General features: G+C 37.6%; 2 protein-coding genes across 10 annotated transcripts in view; one reads left to right on the top strand and one right to left on the bottom strand.

The window, feature by feature from the left end:
* The window catches only part of LOC134542448 (ecdysone-induced protein 74EF-like), a 507,486-nt gene that overhangs the window by 118,162 nt on the left and 361,339 nt on the right, over positions 1 to 27,985 (bottom strand). For 5 of the 6 annotated variants that reach the window (XR_010076802.1, XR_010076801.1, XM_063386723.1 and 2 more), the window contains one exon: positions 5,002 to 5,065. The gene's annotated coding sequence lies outside the window, so the exon portion shown is untranslated. Of the gene's footprint in view, positions 1 to 5,001; positions 5,066 to 10,861; positions 11,494 to 27,985 lie in introns of those variants that run through there. The other variant, XM_063386734.1, reaches the window with a different exon arrangement.
* The window catches only part of LOC134542433 (U7 snRNA-associated Sm-like protein LSm11), a 195,055-nt gene continuing 173,803 nt past the window's right edge, over positions 6,734 to 27,985 (top strand). Inside the window, exons 1-2 of one of the 4 annotated variants that reach the window (XM_063386674.1) lie at positions 6,734 to 7,219; positions 9,543 to 9,618. In XM_063386674.1, coding sequence (XP_063242744.1) covers positions 7,037 to 7,219; positions 9,543 to 9,618 — 259 coding nt within the window. In that variant the 5' untranslated portion in view covers positions 6,734 to 7,036. The remainder of the gene's footprint in view (positions 7,220 to 9,542; positions 9,619 to 27,985) is intronic. The other 3 variants (XM_063386691.1, XM_063386702.1, XM_063386683.1) reach the window with 3 other exon arrangements.

Here is a 27,985-nt window from a genome sequence, read left to right as displayed (position 1 = left end):
CATATTATTCACCGGGCACCTAGGTCGTGGTTCTCTGCCTGTGGCCAATCCGTGCGTTCCGCGGGCTCGCGGAGGAGGGGAGTCGCGGTCGAGGCACGTGGGGGAGTCAGTTGCGCTCGGGAGACGCAGGGAGGTGGATGCTGGAGATGTCGCTCCACAGCTCGGGTGAGGCCAGCATCGGCAACGCAGCAAGTCGCCATCCAATCTGTGTCGGTCGCGGGACGCTGTCTAGGAGCGCTTCCTGGATATTAATAATAGCTCTTAATGTTTCTTTTTAGCCGTTATTAGTCGCGATTACAGTACGGATGGGACGCCCCTTGCAGTGTGCGGGGAAACCAAAGCACGCGCAACCGGGCATCGCCCTTATTGAGATTGCCACAGGCGGGACCATGGTAGCCCCATGTAAAGGGTGTGTTTTATCATACATAAAACCCGGAAACTTCATGCTGACTTTTATTTCCTGAAATCATCCTGGGCAAGCTAGATCCCTTAGGCCACGAGGCACGAACCCTACTCTACCGCTCCTGAGCAGCCGGAGACACGCCACTAGTAACAGGGACTAGCCGCGGCCTTGTCAAACTTATGATCTAGAGTGCTTCCCAAGGCTGGTATACATCTTTGAAGTTCAACAACTGTATTTATTGTGAATAATAGAGAAAGTATTAAACATGGAGCACTGAGTATTTTTATTAAGTTTAATTGGATGATGTTCTACAACCACAACAAATTTTGTCACTGTAAAAAAAAATTATTATTTAATTGAAATAATTGGCGGTATTAACATGCCACAAAAATAACTAGAAAATAAAGATGTCACACCAGTTATTTCAATTAAATAATTTTGCTAAGGCGAAAAATGTGCGGTGATTGTAGAACCTTATTCAATTAAACATTATCGAGACACTCAGTGTTCCATCTTAAATACTTTCTCTGTTTTTTGCAATAGAAATGTTGTTCAGCCCTAACTTCAAAGATGAATACCAGCCTTAGGAAGCACTTTAGACCATAAGTCGTATATAACCAGGGGCGTAGCCAGGGGGGGGGGGGGGGTTAGGGGTTCTAAGCCCCCCCCCCCCCCTTTAGCTCCCAATTTTTTTTCTTATCTGAAAGCAGGTTAGCTAAAAGCCTGGGTGTCTTACTGCTATCACCGGCCACTGCACTGGTGGGGAAGAGTAAGAGAGCCCTACCGATTCTCCTTCCCTTCCCCTACCCCTGTCGCGAGCAGAAGCTATAAGGTTGTGACGCCATGACGGGTCCCAAGCTTTCAAATATCTTACACCTGTTGTATTTAACCAGCGCGGTAATTATAAGCAGGTGTTGACTGGGCTTCCAAAAGTGTAAGGATTGCTGTGTGTATATAGAATTGAGTTGACAACATTGTGTCATGAACTCTTCAAGCTGAAGCTAATTGTTTCCAGGAATAGATCAGTTCTGCCGAAACCCAATCCTTTTTATTCTTTTTTTTTTTTTTGTATTGTCGAGCTTCGAGCATGATTTATGATTTTGTATGGACGTAAACAAGGCACTTGGATTGATAAAAATATCTTTAATTAATTTCTTCATCACTCAAACAATTTTTTTATTAAAAAATTAATAATATTTTTACCATTACAATATTTAAAGTTAAGTGCCAAAACTGCTAAAATACCACTATTTTACACCTTAAAATCCAAATTTTTTCCGGGGGTGGACCCCCAGACTAGAGGTGGGTTGTTACAGCAATTTTCGGTATCTGTTTCAACCTGATACTGATACAGTAATGTACCTAGTTACAAGTCTCTGATACTTTTGTATCAGTTCAGTAGCGGTCCCAGGAAGCGACAAGGTATCAGCATTCTCGTTACAGGGTACACATCCTCCGTGCCGTCATCACCAGCATAAAAAGGTGTCGGTGTCTCTGATACATTATTTGTCACGCCCGGTAATTCTCTACCTCTGTTACTCTCATGCCCACCTGATACAGCCAGTATCAATCAGTTCAACATTCACTGCAGTTCGTCCTGGCCGTGTATTAATTACCACCATGTACATTGTTGCGGGCTGCCATGCTTTGTAGTTAGTATCTTTATAGTGAAATAAGGAATGGATAAGTGCAGGAAAAAGACTTAATTTGTGTGGAATTTTTTTACGGAAAATAATGAGTTTGCTAATTGTAATTTGTGTAAACAAAAACTGAGTTATAAATCATCACAGACTAATCTGAAGAAACATTTGAAACGTAAACATTGATATAGTATGCTCACTAATGTACGTATCTGTTTTTTTTTTTTAATTTTTAATTTTTGATAACATCGTAATCTTTTAATGTATGAAAACACTGGTTACTAATTGTTTTCGGAAAAAAAGGTCCTAATGTTGATTACATCTGTTATTAGTGTCAACTGAGAATTTATTTGCATTTTCATAGCTATTAGGTGCACAAATATAAATATTATATCTTGTATTAAAGTACTTTTTAATATTAAAATTTCATTAGTTTTATTATTGATCGAGACTGTGCACGCACTGCGCACTGAGCGTACTTTGATGTGGGACAATAACCAAACGACTCGTAACAATTTCGCTTTGCGCCTCTCCTTCAACGCCTTCCCCTGCGCTTCCTCCCCTACATTATTTCCCTTCTTTATCCCTTATTCGTCGTTCCTGCTCCCTCCCCTTTCACAAGCTCCGCCCAAGTGACCGTCATCTGCGATCGGGTTCTGCGCACATTGGCCGTGGTTTTGTTCCAGGCAAATTCTGAACTGATACTCAAGTACTTGATACTTTTCAAGTGTACTCGTTTGCCGTTCCTGATACAGGCGTGTATCAGTGCCAAAGTATCAGGTTGATACTTTTCGACCCACCTCTACCCCAGACTCCCCCGTTTTAATAGGGGGAGGGGAGACCATCAGTGGCATCTCGTCAGGGCAAGCAAGGCAAGCAGTGCTTGCCCAGGCAGTTTCCAGACATTGTATTTTTTAAATAAATATTTTATTTAGAATAGTATTTTAATTTGGCTCGTGCAGTTAGGTGTATGTATTTTTTACACTAACTTCTTGGGACCCAATACTGTGCGCTGTGCGCTATAAAAAAAGAACTCGTTGACACAAAAACTTGCTGTTTTAGAAGCATTGCTAGGTTTAGAAGTGCTGGTAGGATCGCTTTCAGCAGGAAGGCTGCCGCAGTAGTTTCCTTTCGGAAGGGGGGTGGCATGGTACAAAGGTTCAGGGAGGGGATTGGCTGGAAAAATACGTGGTAGAAGCTACGAAGGTAACGCTTTCTTGTCGAACTGGAGCGAACATGGCCGAAGCAGACGGTGGAATTCTTCCGCCGACTGCTTCGGCTATGTCCGGTACAGTTCGGCACGGCAGGTGGCGATGTCGCGTTTCAGTCGGCGGTCGTCTCTCGGGGCGCGCGCATCTCTCCCGCGGGCTGTTGGCTGGCAGTGCGTGGGGGATTTGTGGGCGAACGATGATACTACACTCCCATTTAGTATATAAGTAATGTAGAGTAGGTATTTTACTATCAGAATAATGTAAGTCAATCATTATTTTTAAAAAAATAATGTATTTAAAAAAAATGTCAATTTTTCTACCTGTGGAATAGTCAATGTTCAGTTAAGAAAACTACTTAAATAGCACCATTTTGTACCTTGAAATCCATATTTTCCCGGCGGAGGGCCCCCAAAACCCCCCCCCCCCCCCCCAAACCTCATCATGTTTTGGTGTGAACGGAGTTATTGCTTCCCCTCATGTAAACCTCACGCCTCGCCACTGGGGACCATTCTTCTTAACCCCCCCATACACAAATCCTGGCTACGCCACTGTATAGAACTCATTTTGTTGTGATGAACTTGTAGCGGAAGTTTGTCAGTCGCATTCAGACTCATCATGTGTGTGTGTGTTTTTGTGTGTGTATAATAGTAATGTTTTTATATTCAATTTTTATTTCACACAATCTGTAGTCTACAATAAATTAGTTGGCCCATCTAGCGCCCCCTGTGACCCGGTGCCCGGGCAGGCTGCCCTCCTGCTCTCCTTAGATCTGTCCTTGAGAAGTGAACTGATTTTCAACAAGCCAGTCAGAATGAAACTTGACCCAGCCATGCATCCTTGCCATTGGACTGCTTGAAGGCTACGTACAGCAAATTTTTCGAGTTCAAATGTGATGGGATAGTGTGAACATTTTTAAGTCTATGCTTTCCGACAAAGACGACTAAATATAATATTAATAATTAATGCAATTTTTTTATTTGAAAAAGGAATTAAGAGACATGAGTAAAATATATGACTTCTGTAACTATAACTCTTTTAGGATTTTTTTTCCAGCTGGCAAACCAAAGATGGAGGACTTCTGAACACAGGGCACTAGTGGAACGAGCTCTGTAAGAAGGTAAAGACAAAGCAGGACTTTGTTTTATATGGTTACGTACAGAATGGCTTTAAGCAACAGGGCATTCTAAATTATAGTGGGTTCCTAACCAAAAGGTACCTGCTCCGTGCTCATAAAACTAATGTTCCTAACTAAGTTGGATGTGAAACATTTTCCTTTTGGCTCAACAAAAATTTTTTGTTTCATAGATCACTATGGATCCATTCATGCTAACCCAATATGTTAGTCACAAGGAAGCAGATATTATTGAATTAGGCCAAGAGTACTTAAGCTTCTGCAAAAAAATTTTAATTTACAAAAAATTGATGTTAAAGAAAAAAGGAAATAATATGATAATTGTATCAAACTAATTGAAAAGATTTGTGTGTGTGTGTGTGTGTGTCTATATATATATATATATATATATATATATATATATATATATATATATATATATATATATATATATATGAGATTAGTTGTAAATATATAAATAAAGTAATTATATTTTAGGGCAATTCTTTACTCCAGTATGAGCCGAAGATTTAGGCCTATTCATGTGTGTATTGTTGCAATATACATACATCTATATTGTATCTGAACAGCTTTGTATGAGTGCATTTCGAGTAGTGCTATGGAACTAACTTTTACCTGGCAATATCACGGTGTTTCTGGAACCTTATCCAAAACATGAACAACGGTTTTCTGGAACTTCCTGAAAGAAAGAAAGAACAAAATGTAGGGAATAACTGGTAGTAAGTAAAGAATTAATTACTAATTACACGTCAATTCTGCACTGATATCATTTCAGTTAATCTTTATGGCTTTGTTGTGGTAAATGTACTGAAAAAGTGGTATTTATTTCACAGACACTTCAAATTACATGTATTAAACATCTGAACTTTATAGATAAAATTTATAAAAAAATACAGTCAGTATTGTTGAATTTGGAGACTACACATAAGTACACATATAGATATTTGGTACCTATACCTCAAGATCAAGACATTATTTTATTTTATTTTAATTTTTTTAGAGAACATTATAGTCATTTGCCATAACTGTTAACAACATTCTTGTTAATAAAAAAAGATGGCCCAAGCCGACTATGGCAATTGTATTTAATTTAGTCTTGGCTACATTATAACCTAGATGCTGGCTTCCCTAGTTGTCCTGCTGAGTGGTTTACATATTAAAAGTTAGAAATTTAGAAAAAAAAATTATGTACGTTACCTATTTAAAAAATTATTGTCAATCACCAGAAAGTATTTAATTAATTATGTAAAACATTTAAGTAAAAAAATTTCGGTAACACCTCCACCACGGACCATATTAAGTGTAAATACTGATTCAGCTTAAAATATATTTCCTGGTGTTTAAGTACGTGTAAAAATAACAATGAATGGTGAGTGCACCTTAAAAGCTATGAAGACCAACTAGGCTGTTAAGATCTGTATGCTTCCATCATAAAATGATGCTGTAATACAAATAAGTGACAAAAATGGGAAAGAAGTAAGTAGTTGAGTAGGTACCCTTTTGGGAAGTCAAGTAGGAATTGAAATAATACACAGAGGCTAATGTACACATAATTTTATGATGTCATTTTAATAAAATAGTCTCACAATGGTTTCCAAAACTGAACAATCTACAAATATCATTTAGTCTAGGCCTATAATAAGTGATGTTTAATCTCTGGGTGTTAAAAAAACTTTCAAAAACTTATCAAATCTAAGGAGAAAATCTATTTTTGATCATTATATTTTACTATATATTTTACCAATTGATATATCAACACAGGAATCTCTATATTATTTCCAATATTGAGTGTTAATACCTTTCTTTAATATTTTATTAAACATCCTAGAAAATGCTGTTATGATGTTAAAAATAAATATGTAAACATAATTTTTTTCTTATCATATAAGTATTAAAAAACCTTCTGATAAATACTATATAAATATATTTTACAACTTAAGAAAATTAAATGTATATTAAAACAAAACCGTATGAAATACTAATCTACCAACAAAATTAATAAATTTCCCAAATAAAATAAAAGCATAAATTTATTGAAGTAAACTAATTAATTATACAATAATTGGTTTAGAAATACATTTCACATGTACAAATCTAATCTGTGTTAGCATGACGCGGTATAACATTTAATTAAATATATGATTTTATTTCCTTTTGGCCAATGGTCTAAGTTCTTACAAGCCTCACAGATAGCACTAGTTCCGTGTCTGCTGTACGGCGCGCTCTCTCCTCGAAGAGGACAGTTTAATTTCGACTGGTAGTGTTATCTGCCATTTTCAACGCGAACTATTAGATCAAAGTAATTTTTGCACAATAATGTTATTTATTCATTTGGTTTAGAAGGAACAAATAGTTTTCGTTATTTTAAGTCTAACTTATGTCTAATTTTAATGGAATAATTTATTTAGTAACATGTATTACATGTTTTATTCGGAAGTATATTTCTACCTGTGATGTTTCACATTCTGATTGTAACAAATGGTAACAATCTCGTCACTGCCGGACGATGTTAAAGTAAATAAATAAACTTGATTAGCTTATTTTTGTTCTTGTTATGCTGCTAAGTATCTTACGAAATTAGCTTCGAAAATGTAGTAATGCCGTATTATGAATAACGAAATTTGTATGTGATAGTGTGAAAATCACTACGATGGAAAGTGATAGCGACAGCGATGAAAGCGAATATGACTTAACCTCAAACAATTTTAATCCTATAAAGGCATTATTAAATCCGTCTCGTGTTAAACTACCTTGCCCAAGTGCACCATTATTTGATAATCTAAATAAATATGCTTCAAAATTTTTGAATCCACAGGCTAAACAGCAAAAGAAGGTACGTTTGTGTATCCGCAATTGAAAATCTTGTAGTTAAATTTCCTCAAAAGACAAAAAATATAAATCACATACAGATGTGCATTTGGTTTTATTAAAAGCGCACTTGTGTGGATAGCTACATGTGTCTAAGATGTGTCCTGTGTTGTTTTATTTAAGTGTTCATTATTCTACACAATGGCCTAATGCATCAGTACAAGAATACATAACAATTTATTTGCGTACTACACATGTTTTCACTTTACACTGCAAACCTAGTCAATGTGGTAAAATAACAGAGACTATTGATAACATCTCTTTCATCAGTAAAATGCTGTAAATTTTAATTACCAAACTTTCAGTTGTAAATCATACTGGATGTTACTAACCCAGCAGTTAATAGGTGAATAACAGTTGATTCCATCATCACTTCATCAAAAATTACTTTATGATATGTAGGCCTACATCACTACAGATCAGAAAAAAAATTGCAATTTATGAGAAAATTCTCAACCTTTGTGTCATGTCATCAACTATGTCACTACAGTTAATGATGGCTTGAGTCATAAAGTGATAAGTAGGTGTGATTAGTTTTGTTTATCAAATCCAGTGGATTTTTTTTTTGATTTTTATTCTATATTAGACTAGTAATATTATATTTGTATTTTCACGTACATAAAGTTTAATAAACGTAAGTAGAATTTTGTCGAAATGGTATCCTTAACTTTAAAGTGCATATGATGTCTCTTTTCTTAACATTGTTACGATACAAATAAATTAAAAACGTAGAATGTATTTTCTGTAGACTATTGTGTCTGTGTATTCTTTAATTTCATTCTCTCTAGTACTTAACATGTAGCTTTGTTTACATTACATTTTGTGTTATAAACTGCACTATCTATATTTCTTCATACTTAAGAAATAATTTGTTTACTGCAAATCATAAATTTAACTTGTGGTGTTCATCCCGCAGTTAAAAGACAATGTTCCAATGAGCATTATTTTTGATTACAACTTCTTCTCTTTTCCCAATTCTTTCCCATGTAATATAATATAAAGATAAACATGAATATGCACTATCTGATTGAAGGTCCAATTATGTTTTGCTTTTTCAATATTTCAAATCCAATGAAACTTTGTTAAAATATTACCATTCCATGTAGTGTAAATATTGAATACACTTCCAGTAATTTTCAAACTGAGCTTGTTGAACTACAGTGTAATACCTAAACATTTGAAAGATAAATTTTTTAATGTAGATTATTTGACATTTTACTCAAAGTATATAAAAAAATTTTTTCAAACCATAATCATGCCTTGTTCATAGCATTTACTCTTTGGCCGTACCTACAGCTGTCAAAAAATATTGGCTAAGATGACAGTCAAAACTAAGGAATTGGATTGATGTCAACTTGGAAAATTTGCTTCGAATTGCTTAATCATGAATTTAGATATCACTAAATTAGTTAAGAAAAACATGTCACTTATGGAAACCTACATTTTAAAATATATTTTCTAGTTACAGTGGTTTTGCTTTCTTAGTACGAATTTTAATTTTCAAAGCTAAAATATAATGGTTTTATATTATTGTGTTTTGACATAATTTTGTACAATTACTTATGAATTCAGCACAGTGAACAGAACCAACCCAGGAAACACCATACTTCATATTCTCGATATAACCATACTCAATATTCCTAGATATAGAAAATACAATTATTTTTTTTTTGTAGAAGAGTGTTACTGTCTGGCTGATATATATGAAAACTTAAGGCTGGTTGTTCATCTTATCCCACATTCCACAGAAATCGAGTTTATCTGATATTATGTTATTGTTTGGTGCTGAAAATTCAGCAGGTATTCCCACCCCCTCTTTTTATCACAGCCCAGATTTTTCTATAATCCTTGTAACCAGATCAATAAATGATTCGTTAAACTCCATCCAATCCACTTTTCTCAACACTGAAACTGAACTTTATTTTTTTTTTTAAATCTCATGTGATACTTTGTAACCTAACCAAATTTTTCTCAATTATTGATCCAGTTTGAATGATATAGCCAATAGCTAATTTCTTAAAACCCCATTTTTTTCCTCTGATACATTGTCCCAGTCTATTTTTAATAATTTTAATCTACTGTATATTATGCTAATTAATGTATCAACACATGAGTCTCTATATTATTTCTAGTATTTCTTAAATAATTGATTAATTAAACATCCTTATTGTTCTCCATTCATCCATACCTCTCCATGTAGGTAATCCATCAGACCCTGCATACAACTTATAAATGTAAGTTTTCACGCAATAAAACTCGTAAATGTATGTTTACACACACATTTTCAGGTAACGCCCACATCACAACCAGAAGCTTCTACATCACAAGATGCGGCACCAGTGCGTAGATTTCTGCCTCACCAAGGTACACTATCTTAATTAACATATGTACATGTACAGTAAGTAAAACTGTTTAATCAAGTTTTTATATATATTATATGATTATGTGTTTTAACACAGCGTTGTCTATAATGTCACAAAGGAAGAACATACAACAGTCACCAAACAATCCACCAGTCACCTTATTTAACATTAGTAGCCTTTAGTTGGGGATCCAGAAGCTTGTGAAGAAAATAATTTTTTTTTTCCCCTGCCATTTTCTACAGAAAACATCATTATATTGAATGGAAGTTGCTTCAGCTCACCCCCCTTCCCCCCCCCCCCCCCCCCCTGGATCTGCCTCTGTTGCCAGGGCATAAATGTTGTGTTTAGGGGATTCTTTTTGAGTAATCACCAGCGTAGCTTGTTAGAAGGAAAGTTTTTTTTTGTGGAATGTACCAGAGGGGAGACTGTACGTTTCTCGCTCAAGAAATGCGCCTGAAACTTAAGTTTAGCCTCATGTTTTTCTGCACTCGATATCTTACAATGTCATGTAAGTAAATAAATTAACTTTGTATTTACAATGGAAATAGTTTTCAACAGAATGATGCCCCATTATTGTAATTAATGTCCTCCCTATAGATGCTACTACCATGCCTGAAGTTAATTTAAACCCACTGTCAGGCAGACTCAATGACTAATAGAGAGGGTGGATGGAATAAAATTTTTATAACCACTAATTTCAGAACTGTTTATTAACAGGTTGGTTTCTGGTATTCAAACAATTAAAGAGAAACGAATTACGAAATAGACACACTGCGGTATCCGTGAAAAGTTGTAAGGTTGACCTCCCCCTTGAAAAATATTGAATATGTACCGAAAAAAAAATATCCACCTCCCTTCCTTTTTTCCATTTTTATCTGGCCGCGCCATTTGGCAGACTCGTAAAACGGCAGATAGACTCAACCCGTCAGTCACATTGAAAGTAGGGCGTTAACAGCATCGAGCGTAAAAACGAAATCAATACAATAGTGGCTTCGATTACTACAAGGTGTGTCTGTATGCCGACTTTCGGAGAAATAAGTTGGTCACCGGCTGGTTCGCAACAGCCAATGACTGCGGTGAACGTCATCGACGATCGCGCGGCCTTCCAGCGGGAATTGCTGCGCCGAAGGTTAACTGGTGTACGAGGCCAGGCTTGAACCAAGGCCTGCGAAGTATACGTGCATGACGCACCTCCGAGACCTCGGCCGAGTCGTGCCTCGCTTTAATCGTCGCTTCAGACTTACCAGACGGTAAGCCCCGAAGAACCTGGTCACCGACTCTGCGCTCATCACTGGCTGCAACCGAATACCAGCTTAAGGCCAGTTGTACAATGGCACGGACAAGAAGCCGGATTTTACGGTACATTTCACTATCGCGTCTAATGCTTCCACAATGCACGGAAACGTAACAAATGGAAACCAATGAGATTGCATTTAAAGGTAAAAATGTGCTTATATAATGAAAATAAACCACAAAATAATAATAGAGCACTAGATAGTGTACTTAAAACAATTTTTAACAAGTATTTATAACATAAATAAACATGGCTACCACCGCAGCCAAGTAGGTACTCAACTTCTTCTGGTCGCACGGAACATAGTAAACGGAAGAGTTAAGCAATGCCGAGCTAATCCGTACAGGTCCGTCTGCGTGTTATTATAGAAACTCTGTTACGTGAAATCCGTTTACTTGATCCGTATCCGTGATCCGTCTCCGTGTTATTGTATAAACTCTGTTCGTGAGATCCGTTTACGTTTCCGTGTCATCGTAGTGGATGCGGCCATCTTTGCGTTGCTTCCGAATTTTCACAAGGGATGCCGATGCATCCCTGCATACGTCCACTAACCTGAAATGTCTAGGGACGTCTCTACGTCCATTAGTTTCGGAATCTTGTTTTATTTTGTTTGTATAAAATATTACTTTCAAGAGTTTTGACATAAAATTTGTTTAAAAGAATAAGCGTAAGTGATAACTCAAATTCAGAGAAATAAAAACATTAATAAAAATTACCAAAAGGTGAACTTAAATTTATAGAGGAATTTAATGCTCATTATGAGTACTTTTTTTAATATTTTGGGATTAAAAAAAATATTTTGATTGTTAACATTTATAACACCTATGCTACATTAAAAATTTTTAATTGGTCTTTGTTATTTATATTTTGCGGAATATTCGTAGATATCGCGACTCAAAATGGCTACGTGCACATTAGTACGATCAACTGTCAACAGGTGGTGCATTTTCTGAGGGATGTAGGGATGTTTGTGCTAGGACGCATCCCTATGAATTCGGATACAGCCAGTATGAGCTATGGAGGGTGCTGAGCATTAGGAACACTGACTTTAATTTGGCCAAGCGACACTCCTGCGAACACGGCTGCCGATGGCTCAGCAATAGTTGGAAAAATGTTAAATATGTTCAAAAGCACAGTGGCAGTTGATGAAGTTAAACATGTCTTAAAACCCAGCGACAGTTGGAGGGATGTTAAACATGTTAAAATCCGGCGACAGATAGAGATGTAAAATATATCAAAAAATGGCCTTATTGCCGAGGAAGGCCGGCCGAATTCAGTGTTTGGAGATGTTGGTAGTAAAAAAATTTCTAGTTGGGGTTGAATAAATAAATATGGAATTTTGTAAAATTATCTAGAAGGGAGGTAAAAAAAGATAAAAAATTTAGTACCGAATAGGTTGTGTAAGTACAAATTTGTACAATAACGCAGGGTCTACATGGATGGAATGAGGTTGACACTAATAGGAGCTGGCTGCCCTACCGAGGGATAGATATGTCGTTCCAACCAGCTTGCCGAAACGACGCGACGGAAGAAATTAGTGGAGGGAAATGGAATTACTCCGAGAAAACCCACCGGCCACGGCAACGTCCGCCACGTTTCCCACCTGCGAAAAATAGGGTTCGACCCCGTCGGAAATCAAATTACCAAGTCATCGTTCTTCCCATAATATTGTTTCGAATTAAAAACTTCCATTACAGTTAGGGACGTGATACTAAAAGATTATTTAAAGTATTATACTTATTTATCTAAAATACTCTCATATAGTTTACAAGGTCAGAGCAAACATTTACTTGTTTGTGTTGGTACCCATGGCACGGCACTCTCGGTGAGCTAGTCAGACACACATCTGCCTGGTGTATCGTAAGCTAATGAGTACCTCCCAGGCCGAGATGGATGCGGTTATAACAGGGCCAATGAAATGTCATATTCGGCCAAGCCTTGTCCGAACGTCTCCAAGGAGAAATGCCGCCATTACGACTAGTCGGCCGGTGCCCAGTAAGTTGAGTGTAGACACATTTCAAGTGGGCGACATTGTCCGTCTATCCCGGGGGTTGACTCACAGATGCAGACAGTATCAGCGGCCCCAGTGAAGACTTATTCGGGAGTTGCTATCTCGTACACATCAAAATGCTGCTGAAAACATTTTGATGTGCAACATCTTAGCTCTCGGCATACGGCACTTGGTGGGAGTAATTTCCTGAATGCGACGGCACTCAGAACGGAAATGTGTAACAACCACAGTTCTGCCATCTGTGGCGGATGGAGCGAACCAAAGTTCACAAAGACAGCATAACTGTTTACTGAATTTTAACAAGCTGAGCAGTATATTAATAAAATTCCTTGTCGAAAATCAGGTCCAAAGTCGGGGTTTGGTATTTTTAAAACGTATTTTTCTCTTTTATCGGAGCAGATTCATTATATAGTTTTAACTTTCGCTCTCCAAATCGAATGCTTTGTTAGTCGACGTAGCTGCTCCGGCAGCGAATTCTAGCGGCGGGTGCGGAAACTACGCGTGATTCGCGTCCAGAAATGTAGTTGAAAACACAATTTGCGTGTATTGATCACGCTGGGAATTATTTTAAAGAACTCTACGTTAAATTTCGTGTCCGAGTTTTGTATAATTGTATTTACAACATGAGTACAGATGAATTTGCTCCTACCCGAGGTTAGATGTTACACATCTCTGGCAAGTAGCACGCAGTGTGTTGACATGTTGCGAGATGTGGCGTAATAAGTAAAAATAATCCAAGTTAGCGGGAACATGTTCACCACACGCACACTATCGACTGATTTTTCATGGGGAACGGCTCTTGCAATCTTAATTCAAACCCTGCCGATTCGAAGGGTTTAGTGGCGTTATCGCTGCAGCCATCATGACTTCTTCAGAGGTCGTATTTAAGTCGCTTAAGTGGCCTGACTGATAGTTTATGTGTCGTATTAGTGCCGGCCGATAGTGTCATGTAGTTTTTTTTTAGCAATACGAGGACTTTTTTTTATTTGGCCAGCATTTCATCTAGTGTTGGCTTGTAATAACAGCAGCTTGAGTACATAACTGGTATTTTTAATTTTGAGTTTTTTTTTTGCTTTGAAGCATTTTTAGGATTTGAAGAATGCCAAGATCTGAATTGCTCCAGCTGTTTTGCTATGAGCTTTTGCGAGAGTGAAGTACTTGCCAATAGCAACTTACCATGTAAAGTAGAAAAATTAACTCATTTTTTTTCTTGAGGAATAGCCGATCGAGAAAAGAGGCACAACTTATATCTGTAACTCGGAGTCGTAATACACTATGTCACATTAAAACCATATTTTTCATGAGAGCATTTTAAAGAGTTTTGAAGAGTACCTCACTTATTTACTCAACTGTTTTCTACCCAAAATATGTACATTTTGGACATATCGTATACTTAGTGTTGTGTGCCACTAGAAAGAACGTTAAACGATGATCATGTTTATGGTTAAATGTGCCCAAAAATGGACATTGCAACTGGAGTCGCTAAGACAGCGTGACCCATTAGTTAGAGCGTCTGAATACGACGCTGGGGGTTCGATCCCACTGTAAATATTTCTTTGTTTAAAACACATGCCAAAGTGTGACAATACTTACATTTCTGTCACTTTTATTTTCTACAAATTTGGTTCACACTTGTGGGTGATAATTATCATAAAAACACGTAAATCAAATGTTCTGTTTGCAGCATACCGCATTGTATAGCTGTGGCAGAGTTGCATGAACTATTCTTTTTTTGACGTGATAACGTCTTATAAATCGATGAACACCGGCTGCAGGCACGAAAAATTTTCACGTTCCGCCTGAGCCGAGCATGCCAACCATCGTGCGAGAAAATCTTCTATTATATCAAACAGGTTAAGGCGGACATTTTAACTAATTGTTCGTGATTATATTTAAACAAATTATTTAAATTAAATTTGCAAAAAACTGTAAATAATATTTGACAATTAAAAAGTATGCAATTTTTCATCAATGTTTTCTTATGACGTTATCACGTAAAATTATCGTCCGTAAACCGACTTTACAGACAACCCCCCTTTTTTAATAAGATAGAGGGAAGCATATTTCAAATAACATTTGGAATGTGATTCGTGGTTTCATCAGTTTTGCAGCACACCAGGAGTATTTCAACATGTTAGTAAACTTTGGAGCGCTCAGTTGGCGAAGAAATAATGAATGTACTATTTTGATGGTGTCTTCGCGCGAGACTATTTACCGCTGTTCTTGTAATAGGGGCATTTTTCAATTTTTTTTCATGAAACGTTTAATCTGGCGTAAAAAATACACATCGCACGGCAAACAAAGATGCGTACACTTTGGTGGGATGAATCTGAGGATGCAAGTCGCTTCGCCACTATCACTGTGAAAAATCTCATCATGCCCGCCCCACGAATCAATGATGAGCATAAATTTATCTTTTTTAACATAGGAGACGATACATTTTTCCAAATGCTGTTAATATAGTTCAAATGAATATGAATGTTCACGTTATCGATGAAAAATCGATAAAAAAATACTAAGTGGACTTGAAGCCGAGGCGCCATCGTGGTAATCACACGCTCTGACCGCTAGGTCACGCTGTCTTAGCGGCTCTAGATGCAACGTCTTGGGTATATGTAAGTTGTACCTCGTGTTGTGTTTTCTCCTTTACAGGGTAGATTGATATCGCAAAAAAGACGTCAAAAGGCGCCATCTCCTTGTTACTCAACTGAACGACCCTACGTTTAACGGACTAAACATCTTACGGTCTCACAAGTCATGTTGGTTATTTCATTATCTTGTCATAACTGTTATTTGAGAACTTTTTCCTATAAACTTATCTTGATAGCTTTCTTGCATTTTATGTTTTGTCTCAAATTTTCTCATAACATATTTACTAAATATCATATAGCTAATAGCGGTAAAAAGTCATGACAATGTTCGTTATTTACTATTGTATTTATTGGTGGCGAAGTTAAGGCGATACGCCTTTTCTTACTCTTAACCACATTTCCTGCTATTACATCATACATTAAAATTTTTCAAAAATAAACCTAACATAAACATAACAGATGATAACATAGGTAATAAGATAGAAAGCAAAGTTAAGCTTTAACTAAATGTTTAAAGATAAGAGGTAACCATTACCAAATTTTAACCAAATAGCTCATTTATAGGTAACTAAAAGCTGAGCATAGGCATACACGTGCTGGAAAGTAATTAACACTTTAAAAAAATCCCGCGTTGACAAAAAAAGATTATAAGTATTACTTTTAAACCAGTCACTCGCACATTCACACATAGATAGAAACAGTAGGTAAGTCGCAAAGTGTAACAATGTAGGTGTTTCGAAGATTTTTTTTTTCAGCCTGTGTTTGAAATTAGCTAGGTTTTTGATTGCCTTGTCGCCTGGTCTAGTTCATTCCAGAGCCTGCTACTCGTGGTTGCAGATCCTGACAAACACTTGGATGAATGTGCGGGCATGGCCAGCATAGAGTTGCGCGTGAATCGAGTGTCGTGGCTAATTAATATTGATTATTAATAATTAATATTGGCATGATCACTTGCGAGTTCGTTTACAGATCGGAGATAGCGTTTAGTAAATGTCTAGTGAGGAAATATGTGACCCAGCAATAGAGCTATCGGAATAAATACAGGAAAATATCTTAAAAGTAAAGGCAAGAAAATAAGCTAACTAACTTGGCATGAGAGACGCAGTATACTAAATCATTTAACTTCTAATATTTCGTGTTTGCACATAGTTTTAATAAATTCTTAATATAATCATATTTAATTTTCACAAGTTCTTTAACCAAACAAGTCCTTATTTAATGGTTCTTACGAATTTATATGCAGTTATTTCATAACAGTAAGCACGTACTTAAAGCATAAAATCATGTGATATAGTTTTGGATTAACTGTTAGTGTATGGTATTCGTCTTAAGATTCATTATTTTTAATATATCATTCATAAATCAATAAAAAATAGGATTACCCAACACCCTAAAGTAGCTGCTCAGGTTTCTGTGGTTTCAGGAAACTCTAATTTTTATTGAATTAACGAATAATATACTAAAAATAAGTAGTTTTAAGTCGAAGATAACAGAACAACCGTTAATCCAAAACTATACTGAATGCTAGGACTAACATAATATATTACCTTTACACTCGTAAAAAAAAACATTAAGGTATTTTTGTAAACAATTAAATATTGTTATATTATGAAGTTATTGAAAATGATGTGCAAAAACACGAAATACTAGCATCTTAAGCTGTAGCCCCAAGAACGTGGAAGACTCGTTGCCAGGAAGGCTTGGCGTCGGGCGAGAGCACCGCAGTAGGCGGGGTGTCATTCACCCCTGCGGGCGGGGCGGGCGCGGGGCCGGCTCGCGGGAGCGCAGCGCTAGGTGTCATTCACCCCAGGCCCGGTCGGACTCTCGGAGCTGAACTTCACACGATGCTCGCCTGCATCGCTCCGTCTCCGCTATGGACCGCGTCGCTGTGCCCTTTCTGCCTCCGTGGACGTAGCCAAGCTACGTATAACAAGCTATAACAAGAATACCCCTCTCCCCCTTTGCGGTTCACAGAAAAGCAGTGGCTGGTTCGGTGTTTCTTCTCCAGAATAATTTTCAAAAGATGATGCTTTCATACATATTTTTGGCTATCTGATGACCTTTTTCCAAAACGACATATTTTTAAATTAAACGACACACTTGTAAATAGTAGATTCTTACACTGGTACTACTGCTTATGATTGTGTCCTAATACTTGTTCAGTGGCTATAAATTGAGCCATATGTTCGATATTTGAAGCTGGTTAATGAGTTTCTTTAGAGGGGGAGTGGGCATGGCCGCTCTGCCCCCCCCCCCCCCTCCCTGACTACGCCCTTGTCTGCCTCTTGAGCGTGGACGGGAAATAAATAATTAAGTTATGGTTCCATTGCGTGCGTGCCTCTTGGCAAGCAATCCCACATTTATGAATAAAGTTTAGAAATACACTGATAGAGTTAGTACAATTTCTCAAACACCACAATAAAAAATAAGCTAAAGTTACTATGCAAACGTAATCTGTAAATGTGATCTGAAAAAAAAAGTATAACTTGTATGTAAGGTTTCTAAAGAAATTTTATTGGCAATATAATTTTAGTTTTTATCCTATCAAGGTAAACAGAAGCATAAAAAATATTTCGGAATTCAACCCCCCCTCCCCCCTCCTCCACCGCGACGGCCTTGGACAGGACTGTCCACAGTTGCTGCCCGACTATTAAAGGTTCTTTAGGCCCAGTCGGTCGATTTGTGAATGTTGCTCAAAAATAAAATAATTTTATATAAGTAAGATAAATTCACTTTTACACAACATTTTAAAATCCACATTATTGTAAAAATTTATTTTTAATCCGAGTCTACCCCCCTCCCCCTCAGGGAAGCTTACATTATGTGACGTTTCAATATGTGACGCATTCGTCCAGACGGTGAGCTAACGAGACGAAACTGGCGGCGTTAGTAGATTTGAAAATTGCTTGGCCGCGAAAGTTTAGTTGTGAGGATTGTGTTGAGGGGACGGGGATGGTTTGTCTAGTCTGTCTCACTCTTATTATTGCAGTGCAGAGCAAATTGCACCCACTGTTGCCAGATTGATACTACCCAGCTTGTTAACATCACCATTATTCTTTCGTATACTATCGGTAATTATAAGTTTTGGTATATTTTAAATGTTACCAAATTTTATGACCATAAAATAGTGTTTTTTGTTAGTTATTACAGATGTATAGGTACATTATGAAAGAAGGAAAAAAATCAATTCTAAACATCAGTTATTATTTTACAAACTATTTGTAGCAATCGGTCACTATTAATAACAAAACATTCCATTAATTAATTTCTATCGTCGATCAGTGCACAACTTTATAATATTGAAATATATTTAGTAAAATCATGACAAAAATGGTTGAAACTAAGATGGCGTTTTTCTGATAAATTGTCTTGATAAAGTATAACAAGAAACTATTTCCAAAATTCTCATTACATATTTTACTCATAAAAATAATTTTTTTCTTTAATACATTTAAAAACTTTTTATAAATTATAAAGTTGTGTCTAAAACTTTTGTGCTGTTTGCATATATCTGGCAAGAGAGCACACTAAAACAAGGACAGCGCTAATAGCAGATATTGCGCATTGGAAAGAGACAGTAAATGGCCACGAAAATGCGCACGGCAACCTAAGGATGAGACGTGCTATCTACGCCCGTGCTCGAGGTCAGACTCGCTGAAGGCGGCTCCTTTGCGCCTCGGAAACAACACGTGACCCAGCAGCGGTGACTCGAGAGAAACTCTCACCCCGAGGGGAGTGAGAGAGAGCGAGAGAGAAAGAGAGAGAGAAAGAGAAAGAAAGAAAAAGAGAGAGAGAGAAGTGACACTGCGAATTCGAGCTCGAGCTCGTAAATACGTGTTAAGACAGAGTTTTAATAGTAAAAAATTTCCACGAAGAGGGCTAAAAATTACGTTTGTGTTCTGTATTGATGACGTTAGTCAAAACTTACACAACAGTTCATATCATCTGCAGTGCAATAAAGTTGTTAGTGACGGTGAACTATTCATGTATCATTTTCGTTTGTAAAGAAATTTGAGGAATATGACTACATATGAAATGTCTGCCTATGACAATAACCATCAAGCAGTATGAGTTATTAAAACGGAATGGGTTCAAGTCCCATCTATGGCAAGAATGCTTGGTGCTACTGGCTATTGCTCTAGTTTGCTGCTACTATGTGTTAGTGCGTACGTCAACTTAAAGAGTGTTCTACGGTTACATCTCTTAAGTGAGATAACAACGATGGTCTTATTAATGTAATCACTTGAATACTATTGCAGATATGGTGATGAAATTTTTTTGCGCAAGTAAAAACTAATATTTTTTGAACTATACTAAGTAGGCTATGTATTTGTAAATGACGAAAACACCGAAACTTGCTTATAATTTTTAAATCGAAGGGGAAATAGAGATGTGAAAATAATACCATATAATATTAATCTGTAGTTTTCTGAAAATTAAAGATAAAATAAAAAGGGCGTGGTGGCAGAATTTAATACTGTTAAGTTTACATAAAACTATGTGTAAGTTTGGCACGAGACTACCCCCCTCCCCCCCTAGTCTAGGCGTTATTTTGTAAGTTTGCGCTCAAGCCACTTTGACCTGTAACTCATATGCAGGCTGTCGAAATTCTGAAAAGTCAGGTAAAGTACCTGGGATCCTGTAAAAGTCATGTAAATTACCCAATGGTAGTAATTTTAGGTGTAAATTTCATGCTACCGTCTGCCATCACCCAGACTGTGAAATAATTTTTTGAGAGGGTGTTTTAGAGCATAGTCATGCACACTATAAAATGGAGTATCCAACGTTATGTTTGAACTTTAATTTTTGGTCTAAAATTCTCGACCAGCTATGGAAATGGTAGAGGCTGTATTTTGGCTATTTCTTTCATAAAATCGCAAAATAAGTAATTTACTTTATATATATATATATATATATATATATATATATATATATATATAAATCAGGGAAGGTTGAAATGTTGGTCATGGAAGGTCAGGGAAATTTTATTTCAGATTTGTGTGGGCACCTTGATATAAGACTCACTTGATATTTCTCTTGCTTGCAAGTCATAAAGTGACTTAAAAACCAAACGAGAGCACCACAGCGCTGTATCTTTCTGCAGCTTAGGAATGTCGCTTCTCACTCGCAGTCTTGGCGGTGCTCGGAGCTAAGCTTTCACACCTGCGGTTCCGACGATGCCATCTCTCTCTCTCTCTCTCTCTCTCTCTCTCTCTCTCTTTCCTTCTCTGATGTGGGTCTCTCTCTCGCACTCTCCGCGGAGACCTGTCTTCGTTCCGTCCAACGCTCCATTATTCTGCTCCATCGCACATTCCAGCCCGTGCTGGGCTGCATTTTTTTTAAAATCACTTCGCGCGGGAATTTCTTAAAAAATTATTTGAAAACTGAGACTATAAAAGTTAAGTATCGTGGACTGTACCCATAGGTGGGAACAGAAAACGAACTTATATTGTGTGATCACGACGAAAAAGTAAAAATATCATGTTTTGGTTTTGAACATGTTCCTGAATAATTGACAATATTAGCAATTATCTGGAATCAAAACATAACATGCGCTACAGAAGTAGTGAGACATCAGTAGAATTTGTCTTTAAAAAATAATATAAAAACTTCATGAAAATAGTTTATTATAAACCGATATGGCGAGGAAAGACGAAACTTAATGAAAACTCAAATTTTTTAAAATTCTTTTGAAATAAATTTTTAGATCGGTTTTTACGTATGTTCCATGTTCCACTATACAGGATTTGAATTATGTTTTGTTGCTAATTTTTCCACAAATTAGCCGCTGATTGTAAAAACAAAATTCAGGTGACTAATTGTGCCATGGTTGCTCTCATTATATGTTCAAATCCTGTGTTTCTACAGCTGGATAACACGGCGAACCCGTTTCTATAGCTTTTTTTAACCACGCCTTAAGGCATACAAATCTAGAACCAACAAAATTAAATTTAAACATCGCGAGCAAGGCCGTCTTTAAGGCTTGATATCAAACGAAAAGTTTTTTTTCTCCTTCTTGTAATTACTGTTATTTAAGGACTCTTTCTGAACTTTAAACATGATATCTCCTTTGAATTTTTTGCTTTATTACTAGTATTTTCAATGAATAATTACTAAGTGTAACATAATGAGTTTATAAAATCGCGCAGGCTTTAAAAATACTGGTGACAGAAGAACAAATCCAAGAGAGGTATCGTGTTGGAATTCCAGAAAGAGACCTTGACTGATAGTAATTGCGATAAAAAGTAAAGAAAAATCAACATGGCGTGTGAGATCGAGCCTTAAAAAGACTCATAGGCCGGTATTCCAAGACACAAATATAAGAGTATAGGTGTTGAATATGCTACACCTGTACCCTAACCGTATTCCTAGTGCACGATGGGACACAGCCAGTGCAGTATTGTTAGATAACGGATTTTGGTGTGTATCAGTTGCCGATCCTTTGTCCAAATCCCGCGCATGCGCAAAGCTCACTTTTTCGTTGATTTCGTCCAGATGGCGGAGCCGCGTCTGGAGCCATTAACTCGTATATAGTCATTTTCATGAACATCGGGGACGTACCAAGCGTGCTGGTGTGCCAAATGAAACTTTATGATAGCGAAACTATCCGTGAATACATTCTGTACACTTTAATGGTCATAGCAACAAATGATCGCAACTTTAAAAGTACTTGAGCAAATTATAAAGGCGGTTGTATTTTTGTGCGCTGGTGTTGCTATCCCTGTATTTTTGCCATAACAATTGTATCAGTGGTTGTGAAACGTCCGCTAGAATGCTCTGGAACCAGTTTCTAACCTCGCGCAGAGCACCGTTTATTAAAAGGTTGCCGATCTGGTCCCTTACTGGGATACGGTATGGACACGTTGTGGATTACGGCCTGCGAGTTATGTTACAGTTGTATTCCAACAAGGAAGCGCTTATTGTCTGCCTCACCAGAACGTCTTGGAATACCGCTGTAGGATGTGCCAAATCCGCGTGGTTCGTGTCCACGAGAAAATCAGCGTCTTACTCAAGCGGTGGCCAGTCTCCCTGTGTGTGTGCGTCTACAGCATTTCCACGTCTCAATTAACAGTTTTCGGAAGCCTTGCGTAAGGAGGAGAGATAAGAACCGAAAGACTCAATCACAGTTCTTAGACTATTACTATTTTCTGTCGTTTGAGTTTCAAAATTTGGCTTCGTTAAAACATGCAGGGTCGTAGCCGGGGGGGGGGGGGGGGGGGGGGGTTAGGGATTCAACCCCCCCCCCTCCTTAGCACCAAATGTTTAATTAATTTCTTATTCATCACTCAAACAAATTTCATATTAAATTTAATAAAAATTTTACCATTACAATATTTAAATTTAAGTACCAAAAACCGCTAAAATAGCACTATTTTACACCTTAAAATCCTAATTTTCCCGGGGGAGGACCCCCCCGGACCCCCCGCTTTAATATGAGGGGGGGGGGGGGGGTTGCATGCTTCTTATCACCCCCCCATACACAAATCCTGGCTACGCCACTGAAAACATGGTGTATAATTTAATGGAATGTCTAAAGATAATAGTAACTGTCGAAGTCATTTGCGTTTAGTATTTAAATATATGTTTTGGAATGACATCAACTGTAAAATAATACTATTATAACTACGTATATTAAAGGACTTTGACAAATCTCTTAATGAATGATCAATGATTTAACGGAAGCAAAATTTCAACAATAAACGATAAATAATTGCTTTAGCTACAACCAATTTCACGGCATTCATTTTCTATCTCCCCATTATGATGTATTTTCAGAATCCTTCTGCCGCACGTCCAAATAGCAGTACCATGAGCTGAGTGGTCTGTAGACATGTGCCTATCTAGGCACAAACAGGTTGTTCAAGGCCTCAGAAGAAAACACGCGATTTGAAAACTGCTCGAGATATCCGAGTGGGCTCTTGTTTACGAAAACCATTTAAGAGTTCACTGAGGGAGGATGAGTAGTTTTGTTTCTGTATTTCGGTTTTAAACTGTATTTATAGAAGAGTGAACATGGCGAAAATTCGTGTTTTTTTCTGGATGATTTTGAATCATGAAGCATCCGATAGATATAATTGAAAACACTTAAGGGACTTGCAATACACCTTTATCGTCCTTTCTCCGCCACGTAAAGTCATGGTTACCGCTCAGATCTCATAGTTGTATGCACGACGAGAAGACTGCGCACCAGTCGACAGCCTTGCGCTTAGAGTCGACGCCGCACTAGGAGCAAAAGCTAGCGTCGCACGTATCATCCCGCCTCACTAACACAAACACATTCCTGACTGGGCGGGTCCCTTAATTGTTGAAGCGAGCCTGAATTGACCGCGTGTAGTCCAGTCCGTTAGTGGAATATAATACCAAATGCACTAGAGACTAATACCCGCAGGCGAGAGAGTGAAAAATATCCTAGCGGCAAGGGGTGTGACGACAAAAATGTTTTTATTTATAGTTATATTATACATTATTTTATCTTGCGTCAAGTATGGTTATATTTTTTTAATGGGGGTTTATTTTTACCACTATTCTGAATAATAATAATAAAAGAAAGTTCTAATAATAAAAAATAAATAATTTTCCCTTGTCATAACGTTGGTACCGCATGACGTAGTCGATGGAGGGCTCCTGCTGGTTGCAGTGCAGTCGGCGCGCAGCCCGCCACGGCAGCGTCCCCGCGCCAGAGGAATAGAAGGAAAGTCACCCGGGCGTGCTCGCTCCGTGCGACCGGCTGCTTCCCAGCGACACGGTGAAAGTGCTCTCGTTCCAAGGGTGGGACCTGACTTTCGCTGTCCGAATCGCCCGCGCCGCTGCACGAACGAGCACTTCTCCAGTTGTCGGTTCTGCAGGGGCCCACCCTCCCTGGCCGGTATCGATGTTAGCAGATATTTAAAATTCATTAAACAGGAATAAATTGTACGTAAAAATATTATTAATAATTGCGTAACCATCTGGTTCTTTGCTACAAGCTCCTTATCCAGCGATTACTTGCGTTACTTGATGTAAGTTTTTGGACATACGCCATTGCTAAGAACTTTTTCTGTTGAAGAAAAACTAATAAATAAAATAAATAAAAATAAAAATAAAAATTCTCAAAAAAAGATACAAAAAAACACACAAAATTAAGCAAACAATTGCTGTTGTCAACAAGGATATGAACACCACAAAATATTCCGAAACAGGAATATGGTCAGCAAACAAAGAAAAAACAAAGAAAAATGTACTAAGAGAACGAAAAAATCTTACTTGCGTTGATTTAACCCCCCCCCCCCCCCTCCCCCAACTCCCCTTTGAATGCAACAGATGCGCGGCCCTGTGATGCACCTTGGGCTGGATTCATAATTTAACCTGGAGAAATGACTGCATACTATTTAAATAGACTCGTTTCTATATCAAAAGCATTCACCTCCGTGTCTTAAGGCTCGTCTCTACCCCCGACGATGGGTTGTTGTATTAACATGTTATTAGTTTTTATTTACGACTATGTCTACCGTTGTTTCACTCTACAAGCGTGAAATTTCGAATTTTGTAGAAAAAAATTGTCGCCAGATGTATGTAAAAGTCAGGAAAATTCTCATTAGTAGCTGTTTTCAATTTTCATTAGTAGCTATTTATTACGTTTACTTCTATAATTCCAGTTTCGAAACATTTCTTCATAAAAATTTGTGGGTAAAAAGAGTCTTGGTCAGTGAATAAGGCAACCTTAATGAAGTCAAGATGGACATGTTTCCTATTAATTACTTCCGCCTTGACGAGACAATTGAAGAGAGATAGAGTAAAGAGGTTGATTCAAATCGACTAACAAACTACGGTGTTGGGTAGTTGAAAACTTTAATACGACTTGTGGTCTAAACAAAGTAGATACTTGACACGACTCTGAAGTTGAATCTGGAAAAACTGGCTTATTGCAAATAATAGAAAAAAAAATGGAACAATAAGCGTATGGATTAAGTTTAACTGTACAAATTTATATAATCACTGCAAATACTGTCGCTGTCGCAAAATGTTTTCTTTGATATGATTGGAAGTAACAACATGTCGGAAATTAGCATGGAAAATGGTTTTACGACTGCCGAGTTGAATTTCCTGTGTTTTTACTGATTACAGATTTTTATTAAGAAACGGGACAGTGGAAATTAACTTGCGCGCATTATCGAGCAGCGGAATCACAGAGAACGAACTTCTGAAGAGTGCCGCGACGCATTTAGTCACACCAAAAGTATGACGTTCTACAAATAGGCGAGAAACATATAACGTGAAGATATAACCGGTGATAAAATTTGTAACAAAACGTATAAAACAATGCTTATACCTATAGTAAACCATCGGTAGGAATTGCCCTTTAAAAAGAAAAAAAAAGAAAGTGGCATAACTTAATATAGCGAATGAGGCCTCGAGACCCAGTCCCCGCCTGTTCAGGTGCGTATCTGTGTAGTGAGGCAGTACGATAAGTGCGACGCTCGCTGGTGCTTCTAGCGCGGTGTCTGGCTGTGTACTGGCGCGCAGTCTTCTCGTCGTGCACAGGACAACTATTTAATTTGAGAGGTAACCATAACATTATATTGCGAAGAAATCAACATAAAGGTGTAATGCAAGTCCCTTGAGTGCTTTCAAGTATTGTTACCGGGTGTTTCACGCATACAAACTATTCTGAAAACACGTGTTTTAACCACTTACTCTCTTCTAGAAATACGCCAACACCCAGCGTGTTCTTGAACACACACCACTCGGGTATCTCGATCAGTTGGTTCTTCTGAAGCTCTGCGCACTGCGTGTGCGCCCGGGCAGGCTGGGCCGTTCATTGGAAGGAATATCAGTGTGCTTGACAACTCTTGTTTTGATATGTGGGTCCCATTGTTTTGTGTACGTTGTTTTCGGATTCTTTGTTTACCGCCGCTGCTGACGTTGCGTTACTCTGCGGACGAGGGTTTCGACACGACGTACCGGTGCGAAATAAGGCCAAGGGAAGTTCATCACCGTAGCCTTTATTGAATGTACATCCCTCGCGGACGGCGGGGCAATTGGGAGAAGGGGGAATTTAAAAGTTTATGTAAAAAAAAGTGTCTCTCGACAATAAAGTGTCCCTAGCTTTCAAACTCCACAAGTCAACAGTATTAAACACCCCTCCCCTCTACTGAAATAAAAAAATTACTCTATTTTAATCTTTATTAAACTACTTCAGTTTAAAATGGCAGTATCGTAATCGATTGCATTCAACAAATAAAAAACAAGTTTAATAAAAAAGAAGCATCATTGCCTCGTCTTATTGGACCAATTTAATCTACAAATGGAGAATATTAGTGTTGTCGTTCAGTAAAATAGCAACTGTTATTTATTATTTTACTGATAACTTCTATACTTCTCTACAAATTAATTGGTTCTTCGTGTTTAAATATGCAGGTACCTTCTTTTTTTTTTTGTTTTCTTACTTTGGGCTCGTGGCTAGGTGCATTCTAATATCTTGTATCAGCGCTGTCAGTGATACACGTAATGTACAGGTTCGCAAGTTGGCTCCAACATGCTCGCTGCTCAGTCGGCAGTGGAACAGACCTCGTCATCGCCTGAAGCGGCGGGACCGCGGGGTGGGAGGTGCGGACTCGGAACCGTCACCGATTTGCAGAACCAGGCATTTCGGCACTAGTCTTCAACGGAACCGAGAGTATTTTTGGTACTAGGCAGTTTTATTTAAAATTAACGGTGGAGCAGTCTGTGGTTGAAGTAGTGATAGTTAGTTTTGAACAATTAAACAAGTTTTAGTGACTAAACGTAAAAAGATAAAAATTATGTGTTACAATTTTTTTTACTGCGATATGTATCTACTAACGTGAACAAATCACTTCAATTCAGCCTTACTCTCAATATTTAAATTTGGTAGAAAATAATATTCAAACAAATAATAGTATTAACTTAAAATCACATTTATCCTTAATAGAAAAAGCATTGGCTTGACAACCACAGGCACACCGCCTGGCAACTGAGGAGCGCGCAGTGTTGCCAGCTAAAGTCCACACATTTCGAGGACACACCTATAAATTCGGGTACTTTCGGGTACAAGAAGTTGTCAGTTCGGGCGTTATTCAGGTACATACAAAAAAAAGTATGGTAACAATATATCGTGGTCTTCTTTAAAACAAATATATCATAATAGAGTGACAACATAACCTTTTATATTTTAAAAGCAATATTGGCTCTACTGCTAAGAACCGTGCATATGGTTTCAAAAGGGCGTCATCGTGTGGTTAGAGATAATGTAAACGTTGGATACGACTATTCCAGCCACTTGCGAAAAATGGTGTTGTCAGGTTAAAGGTTGGTGTAAAATCATTGTAAATACTACATGTAGTATAAATATGGTGACGTAAATTTGTGTTGTGCTTTGAAGAAAACAATGATAAAAGTTGATTTTGACATGCGGAGTTCCGAGTTTTGTGTTCTGTTGTAAACAAGGTAAACACACACGCGGAAGAAAAAACCG

Source organism: Bacillus rossius, chromosome 1 (assembly GCF_032445375.1).
Source record: "Bacillus rossius redtenbacheri isolate Brsri chromosome 1, Brsri_v3, whole genome shotgun sequence".
Taxonomy (NCBI): domain Eukaryota; kingdom Metazoa; phylum Arthropoda; class Insecta; order Phasmatodea; family Bacillidae; genus Bacillus; species Bacillus rossius.
This window is presented reverse-complemented; position numbering and strand designations above follow the sequence as displayed.